This window comes from Uranotaenia lowii, unplaced genomic scaffold (assembly GCF_029784155.1).
Source record: "Uranotaenia lowii strain MFRU-FL unplaced genomic scaffold, ASM2978415v1 HiC_scaffold_113, whole genome shotgun sequence".
Classification (NCBI taxonomy): Eukaryota; Metazoa; Arthropoda; class Insecta; order Diptera; family Culicidae; genus Uranotaenia; species Uranotaenia lowii.
Window position 1 is genome coordinate 42,965 of NW_026597111.1, and position 14,664 is coordinate 57,628.

Sequence of the window (14,664 nt, forward strand, 5' to 3'; positions counted from 1 at the left end):
CTGATTCCATTCATCTGAACGACACTCGAAGTCGACTGCCTGGCCGTCCCCACGCATCCCTTTTAAAATTCCAATAGTCCGATTTCAATTCCTCAAGTAAACGTATGGAAATTCCCATTGGCCTGTTTGAGTCCACACAAACGGCTGCCTGAATTCCGTGCGCACGCTTCCCTTTAAGAATTCCAATAGTACGATCCCGATCGGGCCGAACCATCAAAATTCCAATACAACAGCGAACGTTATATGAATTCCCATTGACCAATTCTATGGAACCCAAACGGCTTCCTGTCTTTGCGCGCCGTTCCTAAACAAGAAGCCGGCATCGAGCTATGCAGAATCAGTACAAAAATAAACATTGTTCCATCAGACCGATTACTGTCAAAAACACAGGTTGTCATTACGACTCGGTTCGGCTTTAGATCGAAATTGGTCAGGTTTTCTTGACAGGGCTTGCATCGTCCGAAAAAGTGTTTCATTTTCGCGCGATTTTGGACCAAAAAAGAATTCGATTTCGGACCGCTTCTACACCCATCAAACATTTTTGTAGGTATATTTCTCTACAAAAACAAATGTACAAAGAATTGTACAAATTGGACGTAATTCAACACCTAACTCGTACATCCTGAAAGTATGCGAGAGAGCGCAAGTTTTGCTCTCAATGCAAGCAAATCGTTGCCAGCGACAATATTTGCTGCTTCTCTCATTGGACAACTTTTCTAAATGAGCCATCTGATTTTTAGCAATTTGGTTACACTGCTTTTTGTTCTCTCTGCGATATTGTATTCTCACTTGAATTTGCAAACATGGCGGACTTTTTATCATATCTGAATGATAACGACTTTAAGTAACCATTTTTACGATCGTTTACTTATTTGGTAGGAATTGCGATTCGCATTAACATTGTTAACGATTTGAGCTATCATTTCTAATGCGATTTTATGTTTGCTGGGGCACGGTTGAAAATCGAACCGATTTTCATTCTTTTTTTTCGATCACGGCAGTTTGCTTCTCGCCCAACACTCTTTCAGGCAAATTAGGGCGGCTGCAGCATGACATCTAGCGACTGTTTATCGCTTGAAACGTTCTCTACTTGATGGATCATGTTCACGGAAGTCGAAAGCAAGGCGGTCTGCACGCACTGTAAAAATGGTAATATTGGTCGGAACGAGAGTCGAGACGAAAATCCAGTAAAAACACTTCGGAGTCTGGCTAGAGAAGCGAATATCTCAAAATTATGTTGCACACCTTCGCTCCCGTTTCAGATCTCATCTGGAGAGGGTTGTTGAGAACGAAAACGGATACCTAGATAGAATGATTCTTTCTTAAAGTGTTTATCCACATGCCTGAATGAATAAAAAGGTTTTTTAATCATGTTTTTATTAAGAAAGTTTTGTGAAAGTGAAAATTTGTAGTTTAGGTTCAAATACCAAATTTCCAAATTTCAATTATGGAAAACCAACACAAATCATTAGTTTCAAAAGATAATTTTTTGAAAAAAGCGATTTTATAATTCTGCTTCGAACATTTTATCCAAAATGATTCAAAATGAATCTAAGAAATCATTGGAAAGAAAAAAATCAGACGTGAAAATTAATAAATTTAAGAAGTTGTGCATGACTTAACTGTGGAAGCAAATCTGAGCAATGCCGTCTTGCGGTTAATTAAAAAATCTCCGGTGACGAGAATTGATTACTCTTATATACACGCACTGCGAACGTTTGCATATATACTAGCTCTAGAAATCTTTCTAATGAACACCAATCCAATCAAAAGTTGAATGTCATTCAATGGCTCACCACAATGCATCGACTTCGAATGCATTCCTTCAAGCTCGATAGGCTGCACTGCAACAGTAGGATTGATTAACCGGTTGCACTTCCGTCAGGAAGAACAACAAAGACGCAAAAAACTAAAACAACTAAGAACCGTTCATGGAAAAATCCTTCATTTTGAAGTGAAACTTTAAACGGTATCAGGCTTTTTTCCGGTCATTCTCTGTGAAAATGTTGCTCAAACATGTTGAAAACTAATTTAACTTTTTTATTGACTGTAACAGTCAACCTAAAAGTTAACCTCACGTTTAGAATGTTGCACATATACCTTGACTTGACAGCCTCACAATGTATCATTACAGGTCCTTTGAAGCCAAAAATCAACACGCAAATTTACCGAAGCTAGTCCGATCCCCGAAACTGACCCAGTGCGACCAGCAAAAGAGGGGTAATTTGGCCTGATCCCAACGGAAAAACAACAAAACCACAAACTAAAGTAAAGCACTCACCTCGTTTCGGTTGGTCACATCCGGATCTTCGATGACAAGCTTGTACCAACAGAGCCAGCAGATGCAGCTCAGGGCCAGCGAGATGAACAGGTTGATGTGGATGCGGATGCGAGTGCATTTCAGGGTCCTTTTGACATGGGGAAAATTCCACGGTTTCCCCCAGATTGCGGCAACGCAGGAAATTAGCAGCAAACAACGAGAACAGAGATGGAGGGATAAAAAAAACAGGCAAGTGTTAAAAAGGCTGCAACAACGCCCCCACAAAACAACAAATATTGGTTCAAGCTATGGCAAATAATTCGCAACGGGCGTTCTGTTGCACATTTCGTGACGAGTATTTGTGTTACTAGAACGGTTCAGTGATATTTTTTTTCTTCGAAAAGGGAAGTTTTCATGTTATTTTATTTTTATTTGTGAAAAAACACCTGGAATAGCTTCATAAAATGTTTGCAAAACAAAAAATAATGAATCATTCTCAATAGCCAAGGGTGGAAGTATAAATGCAAATGCACTACACGTGAAATTGAGCTCGGAAACTATGTATGGATGTGAAACCGTTTTGTTCCGTATCTTGCCGGCAGAATGTGAGCAAACAAACAAACGAACGAGGAAACCAAACACAACCACGTTGCACAAATTTGAAAACTTCGTTTAAGGATGGAGGTAAACCAAGATGCATCAGCAGACCTAAAACCACACACACTCACTACTATTTGTGGTAATTTGAGGTCCAAAGATTGAATATAAGTTATTTTTAGCAGCAAAGTTTCAAATTAAAGCTTCCTAGATTGCTTAGGAATCCCAACAATATCGACGAATAGAATGCATCCTCTTGAAGGTTTTGATTCCACTTAAGAGCAACAGTCTCGATGTTATTTCCCAAAACAGTGTTTCCCCGCAATGGATGTCTGCTTTGAGAGGCTACGGCTGCGAATGTTTTTATTATGCAAAAGTGTCCCGTCCAGACAACCTTTGTGCATAAATATTATGATGTATGGAGCTTGTAAATGTGTCCATCTTTCGTGTAAAGGGGCAAGAAAAGGATCTCTTTGACGGCATCCAAGAAACATGACATTTTGTTATGTATTCTCATCCCGAGAAGGAATCGTCCATCTCAGATGGTCAGCAACGTTTAGGATTAAAAATAGTTTAACTTTTTCTGACTCGATTCTGAAGCACAGATCATTGAAAATTCCAACGAATGTTCTTCGAATACGTTTCCTAGAGTTTTTATAATGATGGTGTATTTTTTACTGTTATATTAGCTAAGCTTAGCTTGATTGACTACTCGCATCCACCTTGAATAATCTAATCCGAAATGAAAGAACACTAGAAAAAGAATTTATAAGTTTTTTAGTGTTCTCTGTGATTAATGTTAAGATGTCAATTTAACGGAACCTGGGATTGGCTACACATTCACAATGCACAAAACTGATGCCCTCTTTTTAAACATCAATAAAGGCGCCGGCCCCACTCTAGTAGTCAATAGATAGATTAGAATTTATGAGAAAGGGATAAAACAACAACTTTGTTCCTAAGAACTGAGGTCATCTCTGTATCCTTGCCAAATAATTAGGAAACACGTTTGACTAGTTTTTTGCTGATAACCTTTTCTCCTGATTTTTTTTTTATTAAAATATCTTAGCCAGATAAGAAACAACATATTTGAAAGGTAATTATGATTAAAACACAATTTAAATCAATCGTATAAACTTGATTTCCATCTTCATATCTCTGATAGTCATTGCTAACATCATCCAAAGTACGAAGTTTCTGATTTTCTAAATCATATTTATGTTTTTTTTCGTTGAGCCAGAGTGAATCGAGCCATACAAATTTCGCACTTTTGATATGCGGAATAGCTGTGATTTCAACTTACTGAAAGACAGTAAGAAATAATATAAAGCATCTTTTATCGTTAAATGTTAAAAATCATAACATTCCCTTTAGTAAACTGGAAAACAAAATTCAAAGGATTCGGTTCAGTCTGGCTGAACGAGATTTTAACAAATGTTAAGAATCCGCAACATGAAGTTTTTAGCCACGGGAACGTTTTTTATCAGTTAATTTATCAGATATTGTTCTTGGCGAGCCAAAGAACTGATTTGAATTAAAAAAAAATCAACAAAAATAAGCTTCATCAGTTTTCATGACCAACACATGATTTTCATCTTAAGCTCCAAGGTGGCTCTCAGTTCACTTTGGCACAACGCATTTTTGCCATTTGCCATTTAAAATCAGAAAAAATAGGAAAAATGTTTTGATTTTCCTTGGATAGGTAGTTAATCATGTTTCGCATCCGCAGCAATAGATAACTCAATTTTTTGAAATCGGCGTTCAGTTCGGTCTGTTCGAATCCCGACCAAATTAATATAGATTGCTTAAAGGTTTTGAGCATTTGAAAAATGGAACATTTAAGAGAGATTAATTTCACACACATTTGTTAATACTTAATTTCTTATTACATAAACTTTTAGGATGAAATTTCATTTCCGAAAAAATCAGAAATTTCCAAAAAGTTGTTAAACGAGTCAATCTATTTTAAGGTTTGATACGAATTTTTTTCCCTTCCACTAAAAAGCAACAAATTTTTTAACAGAACTAACTAACTTCGAATTGATGATGGTTTGAAAACATTCAAAATCATCCTCTCATAATTATGTAATGTTTTTTGCGACATTATTAGTGTGGCACAAATATTTATGAATAGTTTTCCACAATGAAAGCATTGTATTATTTATGTTCAATTTCCAACATAAAAGTTTTGATTAAAGAAAAATCACGAGAATACTATGCTTGACCTTTTTTTGGAGACCAAAGAACATGAATGGATGACTCCGAAGGTTAATCCCCGACCAGTATGAGTGGAAATAGTTCAGATTTTTGGATTTGATTAGCTAAACCCTCTTGGGATACGTCGCGAACGTCCTAACATTTCTCGATAGTTGATGGATTTCATAAATAATACACAGAAAAAAAGTGTTATGATATTTCAAGAAATACCTGCAGATAACCGGAGTCGCAAATGGTACCTACTTAATATTACATTGTCTTGATGTATCTGGCTGCTTGAAAAGTATCGAATAATTTTAGTATCGCTAATACAAATCTGCCGAATTTCCTAAAAATGAAAAATTATGAAATTATATTTGAAACTAAGGTTTTGCTTACATTTTTAAAAGATTTTGGAAGTATTTACAATCCAAACAAATACAGCTGAGATCCGTAATCCGTTTCTAACTTTTTGAAATGAATACAATTTGAACGTCAATTGCGAAAAACATTGACTAAGGCTATGATCATTTAGTATCCGGGCACTTTATTTTGGTGATAGCTGCATTAATAGAGCTCGGATATGCAAAAATTTAGTAGCGTTGTGTTGGTTTTGAAAAGGACTATCTTGCCTATTTTTGATAGATTTTTAAGTTAAGGTGTGTATGAGATATTTACTATGCAAAAAGACATGATAAAAATAATTTTGCACAAATTTGCTCCTTTTGCGCATTTTGTGCCTCGAAAATTCTTCATTGTTGACTCGAAAGCTCATAAAATGTTGATTTTTTCTGATTTTTTTTCGTACCAAATGGTTATTAAGTATAAGGAGCCACTCTAGGATCCACACGAAGTTCAAATCAACTATCGGAGTGCAACTCTTGATCTTAAATATGGTGAAAAGTTTATGGTTATTTGGGATAACTGAATGAAGACTCCCTACATAATGCAAAAAAACTATTTCCGGCAGAGGTAAAAAGTTTTGCCTGACTAGTAGACACCAAGTAAATAACTAATTATGATCAGAACCAAAGATCGCAATCTGTGCATCCGGTTTTTACGCAATATGACAGATGTGTTTTGATGGACAAAAAAATTTATGTTAAAACCGGATTTAAGAGATCAATTTCTTCGAGATACCAACTCATGAAAAGGTTCCAACCAGATTCCAATTGCTTTTTCCAGGTGAGTTTGTCATGATTTTGCAAAGGTTTTGGTTCTGTGATAAAAAAAAAATAAATCAAAACATGACTGAAAAAAGTGTGCAAAGATAAAAAAGAGATTTTATGAAAAAGTTAGAGTATTTCTTGAAGTCATTGATAAATTTTTTTTTATATTTTTAGTTTAAATATCATATTAACACCTTCATTTCCTCCATAGAAAGTTTTTCGATCAAATGAATTGTTTTTAAAATACACACGTTTGTAACTTCCCGGATACTAAATGATCATAGCCTTACTTGATGCGATATCACATAGAATAAGGTTGCCAGACTTTTTTCAGCACGTACCCGGGCCGGATAAACCGGACAATTTTTTTTAATAAAAACTTGGCAAAATCCGGACATTCGATTTAAAATTGACGACAAATTTTCTCAAAATTCAGAATTTCCTCAACAAAAATCAAGACAAAAAAATGAAAAAAAAATATTCAATCAAAATTAATCGATAGGTTTTGAACTGTATTTGAGGCTTCCAAAAAACCTTTCATGATTATTTTTATAAAACTTGCTCAAAAAATTTCGTTTTGGAGCCGGGCCGGACTGTTCTCAAATTTAGTATTAAATATTCGGGCAAACCCGGATAAAACCGTGCAATCTGGCAACCTTAAATAAGAAAGTTGTGATATTACACTACACGACATGTACATTCGCGTACATCGTTTAGATTTAGTATTACAACAGAAATCCCTAATACTACATCATCTCCAGAAATTATATCGTCCAGCGTTAATTATTTTTGCTGTGTATGCAAAAATAAACTTTTGAAATAAAGGTTTTAAAGAATTGTTATTTTTTTTCCGCTGAAAAAAAAACACTGGCGTCATCGAAGGTGCCTAACGAGTTCAGTGTATTTCTCACGGTTTTTTTTATCATATTTTTTATAAAAATAGATTATATGTAAAATATAATTACTGCGAAACAATCACACATTTCTCACGTTTGAATTCAAGCTCCAAAATTTCGACGATCTCATTTTGCCTAACGATTTTGCTCTTTTCTCTCTTCTCGAATATTTTAACTCAAATTTCAACTATCAAAATTTCCTACACGTTTGATAGAACATTTGCAGATTTTTAAGAGTCATGTACGCGCCTTGCGTATGCAACACTTTATTTCAGTAAATAAAGAAAATAAAAAAAATTTAAGCATGCTGAAAGTGACAGATGTGTTTTGAGGATGAAATTTTTTTCAAGAAATGTATACCGTCAACTGGGGCAACATGCAACAATTTTCAACTTCAATGGCTTCTAAAAATCTTATGTTCACAATTAATCCTACCCCTTATGCATCAAAAGTTTTAAGGATGCTGGGGTATCAAATTGGCGTAGTTAGAAAAATTATAGGTTTCTTCAGTTATTTTTAATTTTCTAAAAACATGCGATTTTCACCCTCCTTAGAAAATGGGGTAGCTTGCAACAAACTTTGTTTTTAATGAAAAATCTTATGAACACGTACGAAAATTTATAGTTTTTAATATGTTAGCGATGCCTTACAGACCATTACGCATGACAACACCAATTGCAGTAGTTTTTGGGTCTGTAATAACTAATTTTCACATTTTTTCTGAAAATGAAGATGCTGCATACATTTAGGGGTTAAATAACATTACGAAAAATTCTAAAAGTTGAAATCATTAAAATAAATGTTTCGATGAATAAAATTCCAATGTTTACAAACGCGTGATGCAAAACATTCATATTCCAACACACGGAAACGAGATTTACCAGGTATTTCTTTGATTTGCATTTTGTTGCATTTAACCCCAGACACCTAACGGAATTTTAAAAATATTTATTTAAAAAAATTGGGTGATTGTTCGAAAAATATTTTTACACCAACAACCCAGCAAACATTTATGAAGGTATAACGCAGGAACAACAGAATTATTCAAACAAATATAACAGATAAAAAGATTGTATTAAACTTACCAAAATAGCATATAGCTACAAAAGTGGAGGCGATATATCTACAATAACAAGATTCCAACGATTCGATTTTCCAAAAAAAAGCAAAATAAACGAAAAATTTCCTCGACCGAGATTTGAACTCCAGTCCTCCGAGTTCGCAGTCCGGTATCTTACCACGATGCCAACTCATTAGTTGAATTGGTACACGCTATAGCTCTATAGGTGAGATTTTCTTTTTACGAACCGGTCAAAGGGAGAAACCGGAGGGAGTGTAAATTGAAGGACCGCCCACTTATCGTAAATCAGCTCACTCAAATCATAAATGTCGAATTGGCATATTCTCAACTTTTTGGAGACATATTTACGAATTGATTAAACTGCTATCCGATTCAAATATTTTTGGGCAAAGCTTGTCGTAAATGAATGATTGAAAATCACTAAATACCAACGTGTTTATGATAGTTATTGAAAATGTCTTAATATTCGATTTGGATTATCATTTCCATTACGATTTCATGTTTGCTGGGAATGTTGGTATAACATGAGGAAACCAGTTAAAAGTTTGTAGGTAATATTATCAAGCCGATCCGTCATACTGGATAAAGTTTTTTTTTGCATAAAAAAATGTTAAAATTTGTACATTTATTGCTCGATTTTTCAAATTTTACATAAAAATAAAAATCTTAAGAAAACTAGCTTAAGATGTGAGAAATTGTGTCATCATCATTTTGTGATCATTAAAAGATAACTTTATTACAATACATTAAATTAAAAATTGATTTAATGTAGTGTTATATAAATGTTGCATCGAACCCCGCTGTTGCATGATGCCCCGTTTGACGGTAGGTAATGAAAAAAAAATCTATTGTAAAAAGTGTTTGTAATTTAACTGATCAATTCCCGGGAGAAAGGATGCTTCCTTTTAGCTGCATTTCCAGAAGACGTGGAATTTGGAAGCTATCAGAGAAAAATGCCGTTGAAAGGAATCTCAAGTGTTACGATATCAACCATAGAAGAGAAATACACTACACGTGCGTGGTTTATGAAGTTCTAGAATGAAGAACGGTAGGATGAAGATTCAGAAGGTCGTCACAAAGTTCTAGGAAATCCGAACAAAATCTAAGAGCTAAGTATTTTTTGTGGTTTTCTGATAAATGATGCAACATTATTCTTATGATATGAATAGGCCGAAAGGTTTCTTCAACATCATGTTTATCTGATTTTATTCATGAATTTTATTTATGGTATTTGAAAAAACTGTACTTCGACCTTTTAAAGATATTTCTGAGAAAAATATCAAACTCCCGACACAAACTCCTTCAATTAACTGAAATGATGTCAATGATTTTCAAAAATGAAAAATGATTAGTGAATTGATTTGTTGATTGATTTAAATTTAAATTAAAAATGTGTTTTTTTTTTTATCAGAAACAACAAAGCTTGACAGACAACAACAATTTTGCTAAACAGTTTTTTTTGTAACACCAATCATTTGGTTTTGAAATGATTTATTGAAAAATTTTGTCAGTAATTGAAATGGGAACATATTGAATTTCTTTGTTCAGACTTTTCTACTATATTTTTTTACATATGTATGATACTGAAATTCTCTGATAAAAAACAGTGAGGAAATTCATTACAGAGACTATAGTAAGTTATTATCACAGAAGCATTTTATAATAGAGAATAATATAAAATGTATGCATCTTGTTTATATCGCAGGTTTTTGTTCCAAGAGAGAGCATCAGTTTTGTTCATTCAGAATGAGCTGCTAATCCCAAGCGCCTTTCTTTTGACCTCTGTGCGAAATTGGTGGCCTCGGTCAATCACTTAGTAGCAATCGTTGGTGACGTGGAGCTTATTCTACCGAACCACACCAACAATGGTGGATTTCGAAATGTCTTTTTTCATTATTGCAAATCATTAAAAAAATTTCAATTATTTTAATTTTTTATATCTGTCATTAAAACAGTTTTTTTTTTTTCATTTCGGATTCAACGGTTTGAGATGCTGAAAGCTTTCAATAGGAACTAATAGAAGTTAGGAAAACAATTTTTAAGGTTCTTCGTAACACTAGTCAAAAGTGTCTCCCAATCAATTCCTTCAACCCCTCTCCCAACCAAAATTGTTTTGCTAGGATGCAGAGGTAACCTCGGTCCTAAAGCACAAAATAGATCTTTCATCCTTTTCTCTTTATTCCAATCTATCTATTGACTACTAGGACGTGGCCGGCGCCGTTATTGACGTTAAAAGAGAGAGCATCAGTTTTGAGCAGTGTGAATGAGCTGCTAATCCCAAGCACCATTTATTTGACCTCTGATTAAAATTGATGGCCTCGGTCAATCACGGAGTAGCATCCATTGGCAATGTGGAACTTGTTCTACTGAGCCACGCCAGCGATCGTAGACCTCGAAGTGATTGTTATCATAATATGTTTTTGGAACAAGCAATGCATACATTTTCTACAACCATGCACTTCGGCTTTTACGGTTTAAGGTGGATGTGAGTAGTTAATCAAGCTAAGCTAAAATAAAAAAATTTAAGCATGGTATCATTGAAAATTTTGTATGTTTAGTCAGCAATGAGCTATAGAGAAGCTGAAAATGTTTTATATTACTGTTCAATCACTACAAATAACAAGAAGTATGTGTGTATTTCAAATTGATTGCTGCAGGTTGTTTTCAAACAAGTAAACAATTACAAACCAAAATGAATTGAATAAGGACTTGAAAATGAAGCAGTGATTGAATTTTGCTGAGCATGAATTGATCAACCTTCTCTCGCTCACTGCTTTACTCGGAAGCAGAGGTTGCTTTGAGGCAGCGAAAACGACAAAACCGATGATGCATACGCTCTCAATATGGCCCGCCTTCAAGAAGCAGTATACATTCGAGGCAGCGAATCCAAAAAACCAAACGAATGGCTCTCTCTCATCTCCTGTTACAAGCTTGAGGGAAGCAAATTCAAAAGGCTTGCTCTTCGTTTGTGCCTGGATCGAATGCGTGAGGTTTTTCTGCTATTGCGATTATTGCACAGCAACCGCACGCAGGCAGCTGGTTTTTTCGTTTCTTTTTCCTCCCCCCTCTTTGCACTATACGTTGCGGGCCGTGCAACGCAATAAGTTCGGTTGTTTTAGTTGTTGCCTCAACCTTTGCGGCGAGATTGAAGATGTTCTCCTCAACGACAGCTATCGGCTGGAGTTATTCAAATTCAAGAACGTAAATGAGTATGTGTGCCTCGTTTTCTTCATGCATCATGTAGCAACCGAACGTTGAGAGAGTTCGTTCGGGGCAGCAAGCGAATGATGTCTCTCAGAGCAGATCCTCCTCATGGGGGGAGGTTTGAATGAATGTATATGTATCGTCTCCTGTATAGCTATGCGAGGCCTCAAAGTGTGTATTTTGAATGCCTCTGATGAGAAAATTGGTGAGGATTTCAATCACTGAAATGAAGTCACTACTGAATATGTATACATGTTATGTTAAATTTATGACTTGAACTGATATATGAAGAGGACTCTTCAAAACAGTGTTAAATTTGCTATAACTTATGATTTTCATAATGATTTTCAGATGAGATTAAAAAAATCAGAAAGAATATTGAAAAATTATTTGACCTGGCTCCACCGGGTAGCAAAACATTGAAAACTAAAACGGTTTCTCAAGTGGGCGAAAACGACACTTTTGTCTTAGGAAAATCGCGTTTTGAGTACGTCCTTTTGATCAAATTAATCGTTTCATTCTTGTTTAAAGGTGAGGTCTGAGGCCTTCCGGTAAGGTAGTGTTCGTGAAGAACTGTCAATATATCTTTATAGAACTTGAATATGAAAAAAAAATCTAAAAATTCACTATGTGTTTTGCTTGTTAAAATATGAATGATTGGAAATCGCGAAAATTTTCTTCTACAGTTTGTTCTGAATTGCTTAACGGATAAATCAAGCATAAGTTTACTTTTTTTGGACGTAGCAATTGGCGTTGAGGATCAAAAATGTGAAAAAGGGGTGCGAAATAAGAATAGTACCACTTGAGTTTTTTTCAACAAAAACAATATTATTTTTAAAAATTTACTGTGTAAAGGTGAATAATTATGCTTCTACGAGTTATTTGAATTGATTACTGCATTTTAAGGAGTTTTCTAGAATTCCAAATGTTTTCAAATGTTTTCAAATGTTTTAAAAGGGAGTTTTAAGAGATGCTCCTCTAGCGTTAAAGCATTTGATATTTGAGCTATAAAACTTTGTCAAATTGCTTGATTTCTTCATTAACATTCATAAGTATGATGCAAAATGATGAAACATAGATTTGAGGCTGAGTTTGTAGGTTGGAATTCAAAAATACTAATGTTTTCTAATAGTCAAACACTGTTTCTCTAGTTTTAAGTCGTAGATGGCAGCACTATCTTGGCATTTAACCAAATACATGCTCATTTTCGAATATCCGGGATTAATTAGGGAGTGCTGGATGAGTTTGGTCAAGAAATAAATACATGTACCGTGTGAACGCTTTGGAAATTCTAAGATCACTAAATTCAAAATAAAAAAAAAATAGAATTGCATCAAGGTCACTAAAAGTGAATTCTTTGGACCGATTATCAGAATAAAGTTATACTTTGCGATGGAGCTTGATGGACCAGACGGCTAGCAGTATTATTGGTATGATTTGCATTTGAATAGGAAGTTGAGATGAGCAGGAATTTTGGCGGTTGTACATTTTGGTGCTGGTGGTTCTTTTGCAAATCCGGAAAAGCTTTCTGCAGCGTGAACTTCCGCAAAGCTGTGATGGGGAAATACCTCAAAATGATGAAAATGGGCCTGAATAAACCTGAAAATTCAATATTGAGACTTAATTTGGTTTTAACTTCGAGATAGTGCTGCCATCTACGACTTGAAACTGGAATAAGTGTGGTTTACTGAAAAAAATCTAAGTTTTTGTTTACCAACCTATTTTTTCTGATTCAAAATAAATCCCGAATGTTTGTTTTATCATTTCAAGTCATTTTAATGAAGGAAGTAAGTAGTTTGAAAAAGAATTACAGCTCAAATATCAAATTCCTTAACTTTAGAGGAGCATCTCTTAAAACCCCCTTTTAAAACCTTTGAAAACCTTTGGAATTCTAGAAAACTCCTAAAAAGCAGTAATCTATTCTTATAATTCGTAGAAGCATTATTATTCACTTTTACACAGACATTTTTTAAAAATAATCTTGTTTTTGTTGAAAAATTCAAATGGTGCTATACTTATTTCACACCCCTTTTTTCAAATTTTTGGTCCTCAACGCCAATTGCTACGTCCAAAGAAAGTAAACTTATGCTTGATTTATCCGTTAAGCAAATCAGAACAAACTGTAGAAGAAAATTTTCGTAATTTCCAATCATTCATATTTTAACAAGCAAAAGACAAAGTGATGCAATTCTTATTTCGCTCACTGAATAAAACTGAGAGAACTTTCTTTTTTATTTAATTTTTCATAAGAAAAAAGTTAGGTAAAAAAATGTTTGAGTTTCTTCTTTAAATATAAATCTTAAAGAGTCAATCCTTCCTGATTTTTGTATTGAAGAAAATTGTCTGCTTTTACGTGGACTGATTTCAACATTACGTCCAATCTCAATGCTATGTCTTCACTTGGCGTCAGGAATAGAATTTTAAACAACTAAATCGTACATCTAAAGCTTTTTCAACATTGCATTAGACATAATACATTCCCGGAAACTAAAAACACCTATCACACACACATACTTTTTCCTTGCATTTCGGGCCTTGCAATAGTTTTTTTTTCAAAAATGACTCGAAAAATCCAAATAAACAAATTTAAGAGTGGGCACTAAAGGAAAAGTAATACAAAATGAACCAATTATGTTGTAAGCTGGTGTTCAAATGTAAACAAATCATTCAAGAACGTACAACGCAAGGTGAATAAAGGACTCAAGAATATTGTTGACAGCTTAAATGAGAGAAGATATGTACTGTGATTGTTGAGTTATCGAATTAATCCATGATGCGAAATAATCTTAAAGAAATTCAATTTCTGCTATTTGCTAGCTTCAAAATGTGGCGATTTTCGGTTAAAATCTTGGCCACCCATACTTTAGATCATAGGCCATAGGCCAAGATTTTCACAAAAATTGCTTTATTTTGAAGCCAGCGGACAGCAAACTGAATTTCTTTATGAAAATTTGGCATCTTAGATCAGACTGTGGGCTCTTTATATGCATTAAAGGAAAATAAAAACCTGCATATATTCAGGGGTCTTTAGGGTTCAAAATTCATATGGCCTGCGAGCCAAGTAAATTTTGACAATCAAAGACCCCTGAATTTATGCAAATGGTTTTTGCTCCGATGTAAATATTGAGCTCACAAGCGGCTCCATTATGTGAAATTTTCATAAAGAAATTTAGTTTCTACTGTAGTTTCATAATGAAGCAATTTTGGTTTAAATCTTGGCCACCCATGCTCTAGATGTTACTAGGGCACACATTAGAGGTT

The 14,664-nt window shown here is 34.4% G+C and overlaps 1 protein-coding gene across 1 annotated transcript in view; it reads right to left on the reverse strand.

Annotated features, from left to right (window-relative positions):
* The window catches only part of LOC129759141 (calcitonin gene-related peptide type 1 receptor-like), a gene marked incomplete at both ends in the record, with an annotated part of 80,216 nt that overhangs the window by 38,462 nt on the left and 27,090 nt on the right, over positions 1–14,664 (reverse strand). The window contains one exon of the mRNA XM_055756553.1: positions 2,282–2,408. Within this exon, the coding sequence (XP_055612528.1) occupies positions 2,282–2,408 (127 nt within the window). The remainder of the gene's footprint in view (positions 1–2,281; positions 2,409–14,664) is intronic.